The sequence below is a fragment of the Ixodes scapularis genome, unplaced genomic scaffold (genome assembly GCF_016920785.2).
Source record: "Ixodes scapularis isolate PalLabHiFi unplaced genomic scaffold, ASM1692078v2 PGA_scaffold8__174_contigs__length_109621045, whole genome shotgun sequence".
NCBI classification, from domain to species: Eukaryota; Metazoa; Arthropoda; class Arachnida; order Ixodida; family Ixodidae; genus Ixodes; species Ixodes scapularis.
Genome location: NW_024609883.1, coordinates 27,338,873 through 27,358,930, shown reverse-complemented (window position 1 = coordinate 27,358,930; position 20,058 = coordinate 27,338,873). Strand labels below are relative to the sequence as shown.

Sequence of the window (20,058 nt, the reverse complement as noted above, 5' to 3'; positions counted from 1 at the left end):
CCGAAGAAAGGTACGCTAGCTGATTGTTTACTGAAATAAGACAACATCACAAAGCAGACTGTTCCTGGAGCATGCAGCCATAAGGGTTCTAAAGACGCGAACCACTTCACAGCGGCAGGAGCGAGCGAGCGTTAGATGTTCGGTACTGCCCACGAAAGACACGGAGAAGAACCGGCTTGTCGTCTGCTATCGGGATCGGGCGCGTGCCCTCTTCCTCGTTTACCCCACTTAGGGCCGGTTGCACCAACGTCGCTTATCTTAACCCAAAGCGGCGCTTTCCTAAGCCGGCTTAGCGCCCTAAACCGAGCTTAGGTAAGCACGGGTTTAAATTCCGGTTGCACCAAGGTTAAGCCGGCTTTACAGACGCGCCCCTAGCTAAACGCTGGATTTGTGTAGGGAATCTAGGGACAAACAGAGCAAACTAGGGAACGCTCAGAGCGACGAATACGATTGGCGGAGAGGAATCACGTGATGTAAACAAAAAAAAAAAAAAACTGCCGTCGTCGTCGGCGTCTGCTTTTCGCTGTATTTCTTCGGTGAGTAACAAATTAAAGGTCTCCAAATTCAATCATTTTTTCGTTTAACTTTCAATAACAGAAGTCAAAGCTTCAAATAAACACGAATGCTCTTTACATCTGTGATTGTGTGTTTAATATCGGTTGATAACAGGATATTTTGACAGTGGTAGTAGTTTTCGTGCTCACATTTTGAGGCGAAGGAGCCATCGGGGGCCCCAAAACTCACCGAACGCGAGAAGGACACTCTACTCACTACATCGCTGAAGACAAAACATCATGGATATAAGTAGGCAGGTAAGATGACCACTAAAACTAGGTCAAGCCTGAGACCGATGAAGTTCAAAACAGTGACGAACTCGCCACGGCAGCTGCGAAAATGCCCGGAAATCGTCGAATAGAAGTCGTCGAGAGGTCAGGTCACGAGACCTTGCATCGACGGTACTCGTTGCTATCAGCAAGGTGACAGAACTGCACTGTACCGTCGTTGAACATCCGCTGCAGCCTCAAACGTACTTCAGTTTCACACTGTCGAGTACAGAAAAAAAAAAAAAAAAAAAAACTCCCACTAGTACATCACATCGCGGCGATAAGAACGGTCGTCTCTTAGCATCACCTGCCCCAGCCTGCCCCGATACAGCAATTAACGAATCTAACATAGTAGTCGTTACGATTTGTAGTCGCCACGAATGAAAGATATAAAGCAAGATATTCCTAAAAAATCGCGATCACCAAAAAAGTTACGGAGGACACAACAAGGCGCAACTTTCAACTGCATTTTATTGAAAACGTGTTCCGGTATATAGTCTCAACCATCGTCACAATGACAACAAACGACAAAAGTAAAGGGAAAACACCATCACAGAGCACAACTCGGAAACAACAGTGTCTCGTTCTCGGGAAACGAATGAAAGATATAAAGCAAAGTATATAAAAAAAATGCGATCACCAAAAAAGTTACAGTTATGGAACGATACAGTTTTCTGAAGCCAAGATTCTACTCGCGAGATAAGGAAAATTGACTGAAGATTGTCTCAAAACTCAGAAAACGAAAGAAATTGAATTTTCGCTGTTTTATTACTTAAAAGCGCCGCAATCTAATGCAAACGGCAGAGGTGTCGACAATCAGCTGATCGCCGAGATCATGCACTATTCAACGCGCTGATCAGATTGAAGGATACGCGCTGCAAGTGTAAATAAACAAGGTGGTAAATAACAATACGTTACAGCTATGCGAAAATTAGTAAGTACATACGAATAAGCTCGTTGACAGAAGAACCAACGGGAATACAGACGTGAGCCCCACAGCTCCGTACGTTTCTCGGTTAGGGCTAACACGCCCTGAAAGTGGAGAGCCAACTTGAAAACAGGGGTCGATAAACACTTCACGCGACAATATTTCGCATCCTTGTCACAATCGAAAGTCATTTTGTCGAGACCTTCACGCTGATGTAGCCTAAAACACTTTGCACAACCAATTTCGTCCACCGCGTCGACCGCGACAAACCAGCCGCCATGTTTTTAATCCAGGATTAAGAAACAACCAGAAGCAAAGCGCCCAATGTTGGGCGCTTAAGTTAAGCGTAGTTTAGTGCTAGGTTTAGCGATAAGCGAGTTTGGTGCAACCGAACGAAACCGAAACTAAGCTTAAGTTCCCGGCTAAGCTCCGCTTTGCGCTAAGCGACGTTGGTGCAACCGGCCCTTAATTCGTTGAAACGCCCCGATGGAACGAAATGGCGTCGCCCTGGGGGCACTTAGCAGAAGGGTCTACAGCGAGGTCTATGTCGTTGCATACGTTTCCGTACCTGCACCCCTTCTGAAAAGACGACGTCTAAACGGGGACCACGAAGAAACGCTTGCGAAGGGACAATAGTCGAAACTGAACTTCATTGCTTGAAAAAGACAGCTTATAACACGTCATCATCAGATTACCTGGCGTGCACGCAACGAAACGCCCTGCACGTTGCCCTTATCGTCAAAGGGAAATTCCTAGACTTGTGACGATCGGGCGGGGAGAGACCTTTGCACTGTGGAGAGTGCTTGTGTCGGCCGGCTTTTGATAAGGGAAATCATCGAGGCATTCTTTATTTCCTGCCTAGGAACAAGACGTGTCGGCGAGCCGCCGGTGGCTCTCTCCGACAAGTATATAGCGTCCAGGAATCCCCCCCTTGAGGGGGCGATGAGTGAGGGAGTTCTGTTGTGTACCTGAAAGGAACCTGATGGTCACGTTTGGTATTCCTTCTCACGTAATGATGTTCAGTTGCCAGTGTTGTGCTGTCGCAAGTGTTCCTTTCGTGGTCCTCGTTTTTCGTAGCTGTTATTTCTATAGTGTTTTGAACTATTACTAACTTGAACGCTCTGATCTGGTAGAATATTTTTGTCATATAGATTATATAATAACATTGGTAGTTTGTCTTGATCTAAGACGTATGTTCTTTTTTCTGCAAGCGCAACTTTCATGGCCCCTGTCATCTGGATGATCGTCGAAGAGCACCTGAACGAGGTTTGATCTGTGACGCGTAATTCTAATTTCGTGAAATTCGAGCGATATGAGAGCCTTATCTCATTGTCACACGTTAGGAAGCTGTAAGCAAATATCTTCATTTTGAAGCCCATTATCCAGGAGCTAGCGAGCACTAGTCACCATCGCTGAAAGTTGCAAATTTTTTTAAGGCTCATCGTTTCGCGTGTTAAATAACGCGTCTTCTTAAATTCGGCAAATGTCATTTCTTGTTAGTATTCCTCGCTGATGTGGACATGATACATCTTTTCCATCGACAATACGTTGTATTTTATAAATAGGGATTTGTGCGATGGTAATATGGCATATTTTCAAACATTCTCATAGCTCTTTTTTGTGGTATATGTATTTTTTGCGATTTTCTTATGTGGTCGAAGCCCAAACTGAATGACAGTAATTAAGTCTGGTCTTTTCAGCAGGAGCCCCAATACACGCCAATATTTTGTAGCGCATAGAAAATTGAAACCGAAAAACCCCGAATATGTAAACCCCCCAGAAAAAAACAAAAAACACATCATAATAACACGGCAGCTGTCGACATAATATAGTCGGTCCCAGTGAAACACAAACGACTAACTAGCATCTACTGGAGTACGATTTGGATCACGGCCTTTGTCTGCACAATGGAAACCTATGGCAGCCCGAATATCGAACGAATAAGATGCTTCTCCGCTTCGTGATGCCTCCGAAAGTGGAAAGTGTCTCAAACAGGATTAGCGGCGAGATGTTTTGGTGGCGCCCTCCTATGGTTCCCCCTTGTGACGTCATTACCTTGCGAACAACAAGTTCGATGGTGTTTGTAAATAGCATGGTGGAAGCCTGAAATCATTGCGCTCACAAAGGAACACTGCCAACACCGTCGAAATTAAAGTTCCTTCATTCTTCTTATTTCCGTCGATGGTATACCCTTTCCGACGTCATAGTCAGCTTTTGGGCCAATCGTGAAAGGCCGACTACAGCGACGCTTTCGGTCGCGCACGTCGCCAATAGCTGGGCCAGTTGGTATGTATTCATAATGGCCCAGCGCGAATTTTAGGGGGCTGGTCGAAATTTTAGATCGGGGACGACGCACATAACATTGTGTAACAGATAGTACCCAATTTTGTGAGGCGCATGCGCATTTCCATCGTGATTAGAGGGTCGCGTTGTTGTATGTTTTCTTCGTGGTTTCCTGATAATACACCTTTCAGTAATTAGTCGTCCCCCCCCCCCCCCCCCCCCCCCCCCCCCCCCCAGCGCTCGTCCTGTCCGGTTCCTTCTTCTGTCCTTCTAAATATTCGCGCTGTTCCATTATGAGTGTCTCAAACTACGAGGGGTTTAGCCAAATCGGGGGCGTCCCTCCCAGAGCCCGGCAGTGTCATATTATTATTATTATTATGATGATAATGATGACGATGACGATGATGATGATGATCTTTACTATCCAATGCCCCCAAACAACCCGAGAGTCTTCTCTTTGGTGCACCAACAAAAAAAAACAAAAAAACCCCGAAAAGAAAAACAGAGAACAAAAGCGAGAAACTAGTTCAAATAGTACTCAAATAAAAAAAAATACATACTGAGATGAGACAAGTACAATGTTGTCGACTTTTGAATGCGCTACATTGCAGTTGCTGTGTCACGAGATAACTCCACGATTCGCTTTCAGCAGCTACAGCATGGCTAATCGCCCCGGGGTGAAAAATGCCGAGTCTGCCTGGGCTGTGCACTCAAGTTTCCAGATAAGAGCTTCCTCCAAGTAGCGACATTCTTTGAAGCGCCGACTGCGTGACGGTGAAAGTTTTAGGAAGCGAATGGCGGAGCACAGCAGAGGTCTGAACTGAATGCCGCCACTTTGTTCCTGCGGAATGTGCTTTGTCATTTGTATTGGTTGTCGTTACTTGTAAAAATTAAGTATCAAGGGACTTTACTGTGGACGCGTGCACGACGTCTGATATTCGGCAGCTCTACTGCGCATGCTCACGACGCGCTCCACACTGCGGTAGACAAAAATGGCGGAATGCAGAAGGCGACCATTGGAACGATATCCATCCTGAACCGCGCACGCCGCTCGTGTCCACGGCAGTGTGGGGCGCCAAATGGACGCGCCCCACAGGGAACGACCGAGACGTCCTTCATTTTGTGAAAATCTATCGGTAACCAAGTTGCGTATAGCCGACAGCAGTCCGGCGGCGTACACGCAGCCAGTGGATACGCGGACAAACCCAAAACAACGACACAATTAGAAAGTACACGGAACCCCGCGCGGGTCTCTTCCGTTTCGAATCCCAAAATCGGACTAGAGACGATCGCGGTGCCTCGTCACAGCGGAACAAGGTCGCCAGGATTCCACGGATAACAGGAGCAGCGGTGAGCTTGCCAGCGGAAATACCCGATAGAAGAGATGGCGATGATATGAGAAACACTGCAAATATGTACGTAATATATACGCGGAAAATGTCCTATAAAATAGCAGCGGCTCCGCTGAATTAAAACACACACACGCACACAGTTTTCCTTAAAATCGAGGCATAAAACGTCATACTTAGTGTAAGAAAAGAAAGTGCAGGACTAAATATTATCCTTAGTAAAAAAATAGTTTTACGGTGAATAAACCTAGTAAACAAATTTATCAGCGAAAGTCGGATAAGCAAACGCAGGAAACAAAGCGGGAGTTGAAGGTTCATCGTGGAACATTTCTTCTGGTGAGTTATGCCCCATTTCGCCTTCCGTGGCAAAGATGGAAGCGTTTGCCCAGCTGTCGCGATTTCAAGGAAGACTTCGACGAGAGAAACTTCGCGGGTAGCAAACTGCAGACAGTTCTACCGAACTAAACGAGGACGTGACTCAAGGCCTGGGAAGAAAACGCATGGTTTGTACATAACTAACTCGGTACCCACTGCGAATGAAGAGAGGATAGTTTTACGTAGCGTGCTATTTTTACTCGGGAAATGCGGGCCTCAGTATGGCAGGGGTTCCTAGACCGCCGGGCACGGCACATCTGCTCTTGCCGCTTCATCATCTACGCACGCTTGCGCCCGGACTCATTTCAACAGGAGGCCGCAGTTCCTGTCGGTCTGGTAGCCCCGACCTAGACGCACTCAGCGCACGCCCGAAGTCGAACCGTATTTTTAGAAAGTCTTAGCACAGAAGCTCATTCTCATCGACAGAAAAAACCAGTCTGTTGCATGTTGTCAACAACTGAAACCGTTTCTCCGCAAAGATAAATATAGAAAGTCGGTCATTTTACAACGGGGGAACGGGAGGAAATATTATTATTTTTACAGAAAAACGGAATAAAACGGGTTGTGGCGAGAGAGTTGCCAGACATTTCCTGTTGTGTTTTTCACGCGGTTCTATTTGTACAGTGTACGAGGTTCTCGAACGACGTCGAAAGACGAAACAGTCCTTTGAATAGAGCCGGCGACGGCTGCTCCAGGAGCGATCCCGCGTAAAGTAGCGCGTGCACGTGTGCGGGGCATGGGCACGGCTACGTCGCGAGTGGGAGATCGGACCGTAGAAAAGAGAGCCCGAAACGACTTTTTCCAGGTTCGGTAGAGGTCCCGAATGTTCGTGGAACCTGGAACGCGTTTTTTTTTTTTTTTTCGTTTCGGTGCGCAGACTCCGAAGGAAAGAATGGCCCGAGCGGACTTTCCTCGTCGACGAGCAGCGACACGGGCGGTCGCGTGTCGCGTGCATGCAGCGGAAGCGGTTTCCTCAGCCGTTCTTGGGGGGCCCGTGTCCCGAACGGGCTGTCCGCGTTAACTGTCCCGCCGGCTTCAGCTGCTCTCAGCCCTCACGCGCCTGGCTACGCGGATACGTTGTATACCGCAGACGACGAAGCCCTCTCGTGACGTCGTCGCCAGGGGATTCCGAGCGGTAGACGCGCACCCTTCTTGGCCGTCTCGGCGTCGCCTCGTACCGCGACCCGCTCGTTGTGAAACGCTGCGGGACACCGTGCCAGCGTACACGGTAACGCGAAGAAAACGGCGTCTGCCGCCGCGTCGAGTTCCTGCATACGGCGCTCGGATACATGGGTCCGTCGATAGCGCGATGCATCGCCATGTAGCCTCCTATACATCTGGCATTCCGGGCAGGGTTAGGCTCCGCTTCGAGGCTGAGTTTCTGCGTGCTGTGCCCAGGGCGGAATCGTGGGTGCCGGGAAGATCGGCAGACTCCTGGCAGCGTTCGTGGTCCGTCGTCATGAGAACGGAGGGATGACGCCGACTTCTATCCAACTTCCGGTTCCAAGTCGAAACTCGAGGTCTCGTTGGTTCCACGAGCCTTCAAACCGCCCGTCAACGTTCGACCCAGTGCGCCTTCCCGAACAGGTTTGCCTAACTTCCACGCATAAAATTCAATTCCTAGGGAAAAAGGTACTTTGTACAGTGAACTTGACAACGACGAGCGGAGGGGCGAGCAGGCGGGATCGTGAACTCGCGCACACCGGGACATTCAGTGTTTCAAAAAACGACTCTTTGAACCTGACACATTTCGGGTCCCTGCCATGCCTCCGCAACAAGTAGTTCGCTTTAAATTTTAAAGAACCAATCTACGATCACTATAAAGGCAAACGTACGATATTTTAATTGTCTCGTTCGTTAATGCAAACGAGTCGATAAAAGCTTCAGTCCTCCTCCGACGAACCACCTCGTCTTGAACTAGCACGACTAGGCGTTACAGTCTAACCCTAAGGTCGGCGGGCCAAACGTTGTCGGGCAACGCTGGTCAAGTAGCGAAAGCCTGCGCGAATGGGGGCGAAGAACGGCGGAGCACGAACGAGGTCGGAGGAAGATCCGAAAGACCGCCGACGGTGCGCGCCGGCGAGAACGCGTCGACGAACTCAAACGCACGTGCATGGCGGCGGGCCCCAGCACGCATGCTCGCGTTTCGGTCGGGCCCCTTGATCTGTTCCTTTTACGAGTGGCGTCAAATGCACCAGTGCACGAGGCCCGTGCGGCCATTAGAAGCAAATGGCGGCGCGGCACTCGCGTGCCACTAGTCTCGGGCCTTCGCGCATAGATGCTGGCCGGCACTAGCAAGAAACGCCGAGTCAGTGGAGTACCTTAGGGATGATGCTGCCCGTGACAAGTAGCTTTTTCCCTGTCATCGATGATGATGAGGATGACTTCATGAAAAATTCCCGCGTGTCCACGAAAGTGGGCTCGCTGTGTCTCGGTACATTCACTCTGCTGCTCCATCGTACTGAACACACACGGAAGGAATATACGAAACAGGGTAAGCTGCCGTAAAACCATCTGCTAATCCTCGCTTGGCGCCCATGGTTTGGGGGAAAACAAATCACGAGCCGTTCCACTCTGTGAAGGTAGATGACCAGCGAAGCTCTTTACCAGACGACACAGACCCGCCCCGAGGAGCCGGAGGAGACTAGACACGCGCGACGGGACCGTCACCCCGGGAGAGCGGAAGGAAAGGAAACTAGGCACGCAAGCGCTTGGAACGACGACAAAGAGAGGGCGGTGCCAGCGTATACATGGCCGACGTGAGTGGCGCAGCGGCAAATCTTTGAGAAACCTTTATGATATACGTGAGAGTCTACCGATATTAAAAATGGTGCCTTTTGATAACTATACTTTACTGAATAGACCCATCGCTAAATTACCCAAGCATCAAGGAGAATGCAGGGAATGGTGTTTCACGCGCGGCACGCGCCGGCGTCTGCAGCATGCAAGAATAACTGTTCTAAAGCAAAATCCTAAAACAAATGGCATCTTGTACGCGCGTTCGTCACCGCTTTATTCTGGTTATTCACTTCGAATCTTTCATACCGGGAAGGCGTGCGTGTGCGGCGGTGCGAGCCTATAGAGTGTTTGGTCACGCACACGAAAACTCCACGAAACCCTGGCCATAAACAGCTTCTCTGTAAAACGTTGACATTCAAAAACTACAGTTCTAAATAACTTTGACGCACACAAAAAATAAAAACAAAGTGGGCACGTGAACAGTTTGATGAATTGCGAAGAGACAGTTACGGTTGTGCAAGCTCGTCTGCTTCTAGAGCAGGGGTCCATGTGACGTCAGAACGCCTAGCTCTGATTGGCTCTGATGGAAGGATAGTGGGTAGACCTCGAGGCAGCTGCCATTGGGGTCTACCCACTATCCCTCTATCAGAGCCAATCAGAGCCCGGAGTTCTGACGTCACCATAACCGCTGCAAAAAAAGTGGACGAACTTGCCCCCCGCATAGAAAAAGCATCAGCACAAAAGGAATGTTTGGGTTTCTAACATTTTAACTGCCACCTTCGATATTTTACGAAAGAAATATAAAAAAACATAAAGTAATACATCTTGGCTTTGCATGAAAACTACGACGTAACTATTCTTGCTTTCGCTGAAGTGAATTGGTCTATAACGCCATCACGCCCGCCTCCTCCTCCTCCTCTCTCCTCTTCCTCCTCTCCTCCTCACCCCCCTCCCCCCCGTTTGCTCAGCTTCTTCTCCTTCTACACTCGACAGGACAAGATCAGAAAGTCATGCCCTGATCTATGGAAGATCGCAAATACGAAAGTAATAATTTCAACTTGCCGAACGATATCTCACAGCCAGCGATGGAATCTGCTATAATTAACAGTATCTGAATGGCGATGCGAAGATTGGAGAAAAGGCCCTCGTCTCCCCATTGGACAATAAAGTGGAGTTTTGCGGGTCTTGACACTTTCTGGTCAGTTCAGTGTGATATCAACAATCTGCAGGTTAAAATATCTTCATGCAGGTCATGTGCGTTCACGTCACTCTCGCTAAATCGAAGCGATCCTAGCTAGGTAGTGCCGTGCAAAGCATCTTGGGGAACTTTGGCCTCAGTTTCGGTTTCGAGTTGCTAGCTTCCCGATATCCCGTCACGACCAAATACAGTGCAAATACAGCAAACAAAAACAAAAAAAAAGAAGAAAAATCTCAAAATATCCAGGTTTGTGCATTTGTGCTGTGTAGCCGGACTACCCCACGGGCTCCACCAGTGAGCCGGACGACGACGAAGAGCTCTGGCCCGATGAGCGTGCTGCGACTGCTCGAGTGACTCAACCGGCTATGGCGAACCGGACGGCTGATGTAGAATAAAACCTTCGGGTTCGCACCCTCCTCGTACGGTGCTTTAATTTGGACGCCCGATACATATATAGTTTCCACAATTGCACGAACATACACACGCACGCATGAAACACACAGAGACACGCAGAGTACATCTTAGTTTCTCGACTTAGATATAATCCGTTACATCTTACGATGCTCCACGATGGACGCCACGAGCGACCCGCGCCAATCCATAGCTCGCAGCTTGTCACGTGACTCGGCGCTGCCCCCTTCTACCCTGCCCACCGTTGCGTGTTTCCCCCTCTCCCATGGTGAGGAGGATCTTCTGCCTTGCAGAACCTCGTGTCTGGTCGTCGGCCTTTTTAGGTCAAAACCGCGTCATCCGAAAGAAGGCGCGGCTCATATTTTATTACGCCGAACCGTTTTCCAATGAACCGGTCACCGCAACATGGGCTTAGGGCTGCCTTCCGAATCGGGTTCTATATTAAATGCTCGATTTGGTTTACGGTTTAGTTCCGGTTCGGTAAAAAAAAGAAAAAAGTGTTTCGTTTTGGTTTTCGGTCCGACACCCTGCTGCGGACACACCGTGAGACATTTTTCTTTCTTGTATGACGGTCACACTGGTGATCTCCTGCAGATATATGTTCGAAGCGTATGAAGCTGTTCGAAGCAACGTGAGACGTGCTTCGAAGATGCGCAGGTACTTCTGCAGCCATGTGCGCAGAGCGTTTGTACGACGTATGACGAACTGCGACATGTGCAGTGCCGACGACCGCGCCTGGCTTCACATATTTTTTGCACAAACAAAGGCTGAGGCAGGCAGACATTTATGAACCGATTTTCGCTTCATTTTCAAGTATCACCTTGGACTTCGCTTCACCGATCAGCACCCGCTGTTGCTTTGCAGTTCGAGAGTGAACACAGACTCCATTCCTTATGGAGGCTGAAACGTTTCACAATAAACTTACTCAACTGCTAAACGTTTCTTCGTCTCGCGGCATTCTTCTAGGCTAGTTATCAACGACGCAATTCCGGTCGGTCGTGTATAATGTTGTCACGGCCGACTGGTGTAGTCAGCTCTTACCGCAAAGAGATCAGCCACCAGTGTTTAGGCGATATGTGATGCTAAGAGTCAGCGGTGCTTTTTTTTTTTTTTTTTTTTTCTTGCTATTATTGAAAATGTTGTACGCTCGATTGCCTTCCTGCTGCTGCTGTAAAAAGTAAATGATGCACAGAACTCATAAAGCAAACGACTCCGGATCTTTTTCTTTTATTAGCAGTTACTATTGTTTTTTTTTTTTTTTATATTATTAATATTATTATTAAAATGACGTTGCGGGAGCGCCCGGAACCTTGCTTTCTCGATTCAGGCGGGACAAGGGGAAACGGCTTTGACGAACCCCTAAATACCGACCACTGTATTCCTCGCATGAAAACCTAAAACGCAAATAAGACACGAGAAGGCGCAGCGTTCACCGCGTCGTTTCATAGCCTTTCCCGTACGAGGCATGGAAGCGCCCGGCAGTTGCGAAGGCCCGAGGGGCTTCCAGGACACACTCGGAGGAAGGGCGGTCGGGCGAAGGACCACGGGCGCCTCAGACCGCCTCGTCGCCGACCAAGCGGAGGGCGCTGCGCGGAGGCGAACGTCCCACTTCTTCCGCGAGACCAAATCGCCACGGTTTGTTTGCCTTTGCAGCTATATACGAGTGTATGCTCGCGCATGTTGTCCCGAACGATGTATCGCAATGCGCGACCGCGACTGCTCGTCAGAGACGCCCAAAGCCCGAAGCTCGCTCTCGTAAATTCCGCTACACTCGCACCTCAAAGGAACCCACCACATTTGGCGCCCAACGTGGGGGCATAGTGCGTCCGTTAACTAAACACTGCGGCCGTTCTGTAGCTTAAACCGAAGCCCAGTGCAGGGCCGCAAACGCAACCCGCCGCGAGCTTAGGCCGGCTGGCGCGGCTCGACTCTGCGAGCGCGGTCGGTCGCAGCTGTTTTCCGGGCAGCGCGCCACGGCGGCGCTCGGAGGGGAGCGCTGCCGCGGTAGCCGCAGGCTCGTCGGGGGAAAGCACTTTCTTCACGGGAGCCGGCGACCGCGTTTCGGGGCCGCCGAGGATCCAGGTCAGAGCGGATGCCCGGCCGCCGCAACGCCGCCAGGACCGGGCACGGTCGCGCGCCCTGGTCGGGTCCCTCGGCCGCCGGACGGCGCGAGACGGCCCGAGTCCGTGGTCGGGGCCTTGCGCGGCCGAGTCCCAATTTTAGCCGCTCTCTCCGCCGGCGGCCCAGTGGGTCCGGGTTCACTGACACCGCGCACGCGGCCGGGGTCCGAACCGCGGCGCGCATCGACCGGCCGGCGGCGCCATGTTGTCTCCCGCGCGGGGAAGCCCGCCTGCGGGGTGGGCTCGGGCCCGGGAGGATGGAGAGCGGGCCTTGACCCAGAGACGCACCGCTTGAGGTTGGTGCTGTTGCGGCTGGCGGCCCTGACGGGCTCGTGATGCGGCTCGTCGTGCGCCATGACGCCGGCTGGCTGCCGTCCCTTGGCCGGCTCCAGGCGAGGCGTCATCCGATCATCGCCGACGCTTGCTGCGCTAATCCGGGACGCGCCACGCACCGACACTCAAGAGGACTCACTGCGCCGTAGGCTCGCACGGCAACTTCGAGCCCCGTCGGGGAGCCCACGACGCGCACCGCGCATGCGCCGAAGCGACGCCGGCGGCGCTAGAGGCGCTGGCGGCGCCAGGGGTGTTGGCCGCGGGAGCCGCAGGACTTGGTCGCATCGCTAATGTCGCTAGCGACGTTTACTCGCGTGTCGCCGATCGTGCACGCAGCTGGCCGTCCCTCCACTAGATGGCGGGGCAAACTGGCGCCCTTTGAGTGGCGGTAGGTTTAAATAGCTTTGACGCTTTTCTGGGCAGGAAGTTCGTCAACATCTGTGAAAAGCTTCATGGCAAGTAATAAGCGCTCTTCCACGCGTCTACACGCGCAAACGATTGAGATGATTCTTCCTACCGATGAGTGGTGTGATGTCTTTGAATGGATGTATTATTCTTAGGAAACAATCGGGTAACATTTTCGTTGAGCCAAAGTTACATAGGAACCAAACGCAAATACGACGCCGGATTACGCATAGTTTGCCTACAATGATACGTCATATTTCAACTACTATATAAGTGATAATCATGCAACCTTTTTAATCTAACCTCACAGAGTGCGCAATACATCTGGCTATGTACGTTACTTTCATCTCAATTCAGGCAGGGTTTTAATGTTAAGCTTTCAATTTTTACCTAAACGATATACCTTTTGAGAGTACTCTTGAAATAAAAGAGAGCACGAACGGCGAGCTTGGCGGATTTTTTGTTAATGACCATTACAGCGGCCTAGAGAGCCTGAAATAAGAGTGTGTTCAACTGCTCTCCCGGGGTACGCGTTTTTTTACTCTGAGTCTATTGGGCTACGGGTGGTTTTCCAACGAAACTCCGGCTACGAACAGCCCTGGAGATGCCGGAATATTTTACGCGAAAAATAAAATAACATTGTTCTTTAGACAGCAGTTTAGTTCCTATAGAAAAAGTATTTTTTAAACGCGAAAAATGTATAATCCGCATCGTTAACGCCGCCATCAAATTTCAAACGCTCTCTATGGATTGAGTTGAGCATACTCTTACTTGAGGCTCTCTAATGCAGCCAAGGCGAAAACCGACGTTCCTTCCAACCGTCGGGGATTGCATGTTTGACCACTCGCTATGCATCTCGCTATTCTGCCACTTCTCAAACTACTGCTCTAGGACTCTTATGTGACACAGGCTGGGTAGTCTTCGTTATCCCGAATGAATTCACAAATTCATGGTAATTAGTAGGGAATATGCCGTTTCCTGGCCCCCTTTATCATTCCCACAATGACCTCTTCAAAAATTATCTTCAATATGAAAAGGATTTAATATATTAAATATATATTATTAAGTGAATTATCTTCAAAATCAAAAGGATTACATATATTATTTCGAGCGATGAATTGAATATTAATTCAACAGTAATTAATGATAAATAAAAAGAAAGATATTTGCTCATCTATGCTGGACCACCTTCCCGTTCTCACAATACCTCTTCAAAATTATCTTCAAATGAAAATACAAGAATTCGAGACAATATATTTAACCTATCTTGCTCATATATTGTACCAAGTATATTCTCACCATTCCTATCAACTAAATGATAACATGGAATTTCATCACTTAAGACTTCTTTAGTTTTAAGAACTTCAGTTCTATAATTTATTTTTATTTTTCAAATTTATTACTCTCTTTTTTACTCAAAGTTATGCTACTGTATTTTAGTATGGGGTACCACCACGCTCACAAACTACAATAAGATTCTTAAATTACAGAAGAAAATTTTGCGGTTATTTGAAAGTTACACGGGAAATATGCAAGACCTTCCAACTGAGCCACTTTTTAAAAAACACGGTATACTCAAGGCTAACCAAATTTATGATTTCAGGTTAATGCAACGTATCAAAACTGAGAAACTTTATGATAAAACTACAAGTGATCTAGTGCACAGTTACACCTTTCGGCACTCTTTAAGACGACCTCCCCAGATTCGAACAAATTACGGAAAGCAAACTAAAGATTATCAGGTGACCAAATTATTAAATTCAAAACGGGACCTTCATGAATTTTAATAACTCCTTTTCTAAATTTAAAAAAAGAGCTGAGGACACTCTTGGTGGACAGTTACACTGTTTTATAGCCATTTTTATACATGTACAATTTGATGGTTTTTATCTCTGAACTTGTGAAGAAGTTTCTTTCATAATCTATATCACTAGTTGCGATCCTCTCTTGATGATGTATCATAAAGCTATGACATTATTTGAATTACTGCTTGTTCTACAGCTGCATGAGTGTATAGTATACTGTGTACCGTATGTACGAGCTGTAAAGGGGACAGAGACCTTCGTCAGGCATTTTCTGCCTTTAGTCTCTGTTCCCCTTTCGGTTGATTCGAGAGAAATAAAGACTTCAATTCAATTCAATTTTGCTTGTATCCTTTTACAAAGATCCCTTATATTTTCTTGATCTCAAAGTATCTCCTTCTTTATTTTTTTTTATTATGCCTTGTGTGTTAGAATGTTTCCGGTGTCCTCTTTATCCTTTTTTAATGAGGCTTCATTTGGGGTCATCTGGTGTATTGTTGGGAAATGGGAGTGAATATAAAAAAGTGAAAATACATGTGTGTTACTCCATCATTATTTAGCCCGTCTATATATAAATTAAAAAAAGAAAATTGTGAACTTGAATGGGTATATTAACATAAGCATTTGGGAGTGCATTTGTCAAAAAATTAAAAATGGAAGGACCACGTACATAATCAGGCACGTAGCCAAGATTTTGATTCGTGGGGTAGCCCGCCCATGACAAAATGTTGTATGAGGGGGACAGGGTGAGGAGGCCCCAGCAAAATAGAAGATTTCGGAAGAACTCGAGACCCCCAACCCCATTCCCCGGCTACGTGCCTGTAGTGTACATAATACTGTAACGAAGGCAAGTAAGGTGTTATATTTTATTGGGAGGAATTTTAAGAATACACTTCGCAGTGTGAGACGAACTATATTTTTCTTTCATTACATCTGTCTTAAAATATGCCTGTGTTATCTGGGATACGCTTCAATGTTGCCTTGCAAATAAGTTTGAGCGAATTCCAAATTAGGCATTAAGGTTTGTCACAGGTGATTATAGCCCGCACTCTAGTTGCACAGAAATGACGAACAGACTGGGTTGGGACATTCATTTCGTAGAAGGTGGTTGCAGTTAAACTTTTCTTGTAATATATAGGAAGAAGTCATCGTAATATGTAATAAGAAGTCATCGCTGTCCGCGAACGGCGACAGTTCACCGGAAGAAGCGCCGCCGGAAAATTGCGGCCTTCGTGAAGTGCGTACGCGCGCTCTGCGGCAAAATTGACGGTCTGGTTAAGGAAGTACGATCCTTACGGCGTGGCAACGAGTTTATGCGTGTGCACCTCACGCGGAACAGCCAGCTTCTTCGCAAATGCCTCGCTGTAGCTGAGGCCCCTGGCACCGTTCACCGGAGCGGTCAACCGGCTACTTTCTCCGAAGTATACTACTGCAGCTCGGTGCCGCCGTCCAAACGGCGACCACAGGCTGGCCAACGATCTCTGGGGCCTCCGGATCCCTGCCCGACAGGTTTCTGCAGCCGGAAGCAACCGCTCGAGCGGTGAGTTTCTCCGAACGCCTCGTGACATCAGAGACTGCAGTGGGGTGTCGCCAGCCGCCTGAAAGCGACGGAGGTTACCCGTTGGAACTAAGGGTTTAGTTGGAACCGCCACCGTGTTCTAACCGTGGTTCCGAGGGGCGAATTCAGGGCGCGACCTCAGGCCATACAGCTCCGGTGGTAAACCCCGACAGATACCTTATGACTCAAGCTCGGAGCAAGTCCCAGCCATCTGTGGGAACGGGCTTATCCTGTAAGCTATCTACCACTCCTATGCCTCCTAGGCTTAGAACACTCATTGTTTCTGGTTTGAATCCGTCGACCACATGTCAAGATGTTTCTGACACTGTTAGGGCAGCGCAATAGGCCCACAGTCATGTGTCTGTACGAAGTTGCCCATGAAGCGTGACAACTACTCTTCATTTCATGTGTCAATAAACGAAAATGGCTTCGAGAAGCTTCTCGAAGTAGAACTGTGGTCCATAAGCGCATTGTTCAGAACATATCTCGGCATTCTAAAGTTAAGCAATCATGCCTCTCAATCGGAAAATACAGTGCCTGAGCCGTCTGCTCGAGCCTCCCCTCTGAGCTTTTGAATCTAAATGCTCGAGGTGTGACGAATAAGGCGACGGCACTAGAAGCAGTTTTTCTGACGTACGACCCAGACGTGGCTGTTATCACTGAAACGTGGCTCAACGAGCCACGTCCAGTGACGGAGTGTTCCCTATCGGCTATGAAATGGCAGTAAAAAACAGCGTACTATGCTCTCGTGTAAGCTGCACTAATAAGGCTAAAATGATCTTGGCAAAGCTTTGTTTTTCATCACTGTCAATTATAGTAGGTGCGTCTTATCATCCACCTAACTGCTCTGTTTCCCACTAATGGGCCCATGAATCTCTTTGCGCACTTTCGCAGCGCTACAGGCACGTGGTGCTCGCGGGTGATTTTAATCTACCACACATTGATGGGGATCATATGTAGCCTCTCCGGGAGTGTCAGCAGTTGCGATTGTTGATTGACATCGCTTTTTCATGTAACCTGACTCAAGTTGTTCGTAGCTTCACACGCGTTACTAATGTAACTGAAAGCCTTCTTGGTATTGTCTTTGTTTCCCCTGTGGCGGCACGTGCCCTCTTGCCAAAACAACATTCGCCGAAGCTCCTGCAGGCCTCGGGGATCGATAAGTTCAAGACAAGAAAAAGGAGGGACCCGAGTTCGGTAGATGCGCGAGGATCGAAGGAACAGGCGGAAGGCGCGAGACATCACCTTCATTCCCTGCTGACCGGGGGAGGTCCACGTTTTTTGTTCAGTTAGAATGGTTTGGTTTTAAGTAGATGATTTAGTAACGTTCCTGCTTGTCTGGGTTATTACCTGTCGCGCACGCGAGCGCAACAGGAACGCAACAGTGGTGACCCGGTAAAGAACTTCAACGCAACCAACCGAACCAGCCATCATGACGGACAACGATGCGACGAGTTCCACTGGGGCCATTTCGACGGTCACGTTGAAGTTGCCTCCCTTCTGGCCAGCTGATCCGCAGCTCTGGTTTGTGCAGGTTGAGTCACAGTTTGTGACTCGGCGCATCACAGCAGACATGACAGAGTACCACCACGTCGTGTCAAGCCTACCACCTGCCATTGCCACAGAGGTGCGGGACTTGCTTATTTCACAGCCAGAAGAGTATGCCTACAACACCCTCAAGACCCAGCTTATACCGACGGACAAGTGCCTCGGAGCAAAAACGTCTTCAACAGCTCTTGACAGCCGAAGAACTGGGCGACCGGACTCCCATCCAGCTGCTGCGCCGACTGGAGCAGCTCTTCGGAGAAAATGCGACCACCATTGACCAGTCCCTACTTCGTGAGTTATTTCTGCAGCGGATGCCTTGCAATGTGAGAATGGTCCTCGCGTCCGCAGGAGACATTGGTCTGGCTACGATTGCTGAGCTTGCGGATAAAATCATAGAGGTCTCGGCACCGTCAACCAGCATCTCAGCAATCCAAAGTAGAAGCATTCTGGATGAGATGAGCGAGCTCCGAGCAGAGGTCCGCCGTCTCGCCGACATGGCGAAGCTGCAAGCTCCACGCGGCCGCAGCACGTCACGCGGACGCCCACGACGCAAGCCTCGTACATCGTCCCGGACGAACTCAGGTGAATGTTGGTACCACCAGCGGTTCGGGTCTGCTGCTCACAAGTGTGAGACACCCTGCTCCCAAGCGGAAAACGCCAAGGCAGAGCATTAACGGTGGCAAGTGCTCCCGCCAACGCAGACAACCGCCGAACTTTGTTCTTCGTGTCGGACCGCAGCACTGGTGTTCGTTTCTTGATAGACACGGGAGCAGAAGTCAGCGTCATCCGAGCAACCACGGAAGAGCGCCGGCGCCCCAGCACGTCACATCTCTGCGCCGTCAACAACACGGCCATTGCAGCGTACGGTGAGCGCGCCTTGACACTTGACTTCGGAATGCGGCGCACCTTTCGCTGGGTTTTTGTCTTCGCGGATCTTCCCCACTCCATCATCGGGGCTGACTTTCTGACGCACTTCGGACTGCTTGTGGACGTCAAAGGCCGACGCCTCCGCGACGAAACAACTCCTCTGACGGTAAAAGGAATTGCATCGTCTCTTGCTTCCATCAGTCCCACGTTCGCAGTTCCAACGGATGAGACGTCGTACACCAAGCTACTCGCACAGTTCCCGGAGCTGACGTGTGTTGGACCCGATGAGCGTTCCATCAAGAACACCGTGACGCACCACATCAAGACGGCGGGTGCTCCGGTCCACGCGCGTCCACGCGACTGCCACCAGACAAGCTACGAATCGCCTTACAAAAGTTCGAGCATATGCTCGAGCTGGGCATTGTCCGCCAGTCAGAGAGCTCTTTGTCCTCGCCCCTTCACATGGTTCCGAAGTCCACACCAGGGGACTGGTGCCCATCTGGAGACTACAGAGCCCTCAACCGGATCACAATTGAAGACCGGTACCCGATACCCCACTTCCACGTCTTTACAGCATCGCTGGATGGCGCTACCATCTTTTCGAAGGTCGACTTAGTACGCGCCTTCCATCAGATTCCCGTTGAGCCCTCGGACAACCCCGAGACAGCAGTTACCACGCCCTTTGGGTTGTTCGAGTTTCTCCGGATGCCCTTTGGATTGAAGAATGCAGCACAAACTTTCCAACGTTTCATGGACTAGGTGGTGCGTGGGCTGCCATTCTGCTACGTTTACATCGACGACATACTCGTAGCAAGCACATCTGCGGAGAAAGATGTCGCACACCTAAGACTGCTGTTTGCACGCCTTGTCGAGTATGGACTCGTCGTCAATGTGAGCAAGTGTGCCTTAGGGAAGCTGGAGCTTGATTTCTTGGGACATACGATCAACTCTTCGGGAATCCGCCCACTTTCCATCAAGGTGCAGGCCATCCAGGAGTTCCCGAGGACGTTGTCGCAAGAAGCAACTCCGGGAGTTTCTGGGGTTGGTAAACTTTCACCGCCGTTTTCTCCCGGGCTGCGCCACCAAGCTTGCACCTCTACACAGTATGCTTTCGGGCGAGACTTGCTCAGCAACCGAACTCGCATGGGATGCCTGCACCACATCGGCATTTGATCACGTCCGACAGCTCCTTGCAACCAACACCATGCTTTCTCATCCAAAGGAAGAAGCCCCACTCTCAGTTGTCACCGACGCTTCAGATAACGCTGTTGGTGCGGTGCTTCAGCAGAACGTGAACGGACACTGGCAGCCGCTTTCC

At 49.5% G+C, this 20,058-nt stretch overlaps 1 protein-coding gene across 1 annotated transcript in view; it reads right to left on the bottom strand.

Annotated features, from left to right (window-relative positions):
* LOC8051814 overlaps window positions 1-12,797 on the bottom strand; it is a 136,275-nt gene extending 123,478 nt beyond the window's left edge. The window contains exon 1 of the mRNA XM_029969350.4: window positions 12,516-12,797. Within this exon, the coding sequence (XP_029825210.2) occupies window positions 12,516-12,631 (116 nt within the window). The 5' untranslated portion in view covers window positions 12,632-12,797. The remainder of the gene's footprint in view (window positions 1-12,515) is intronic.
* Window positions 12,798-20,058: the final 7,261 nt, after the last annotated feature.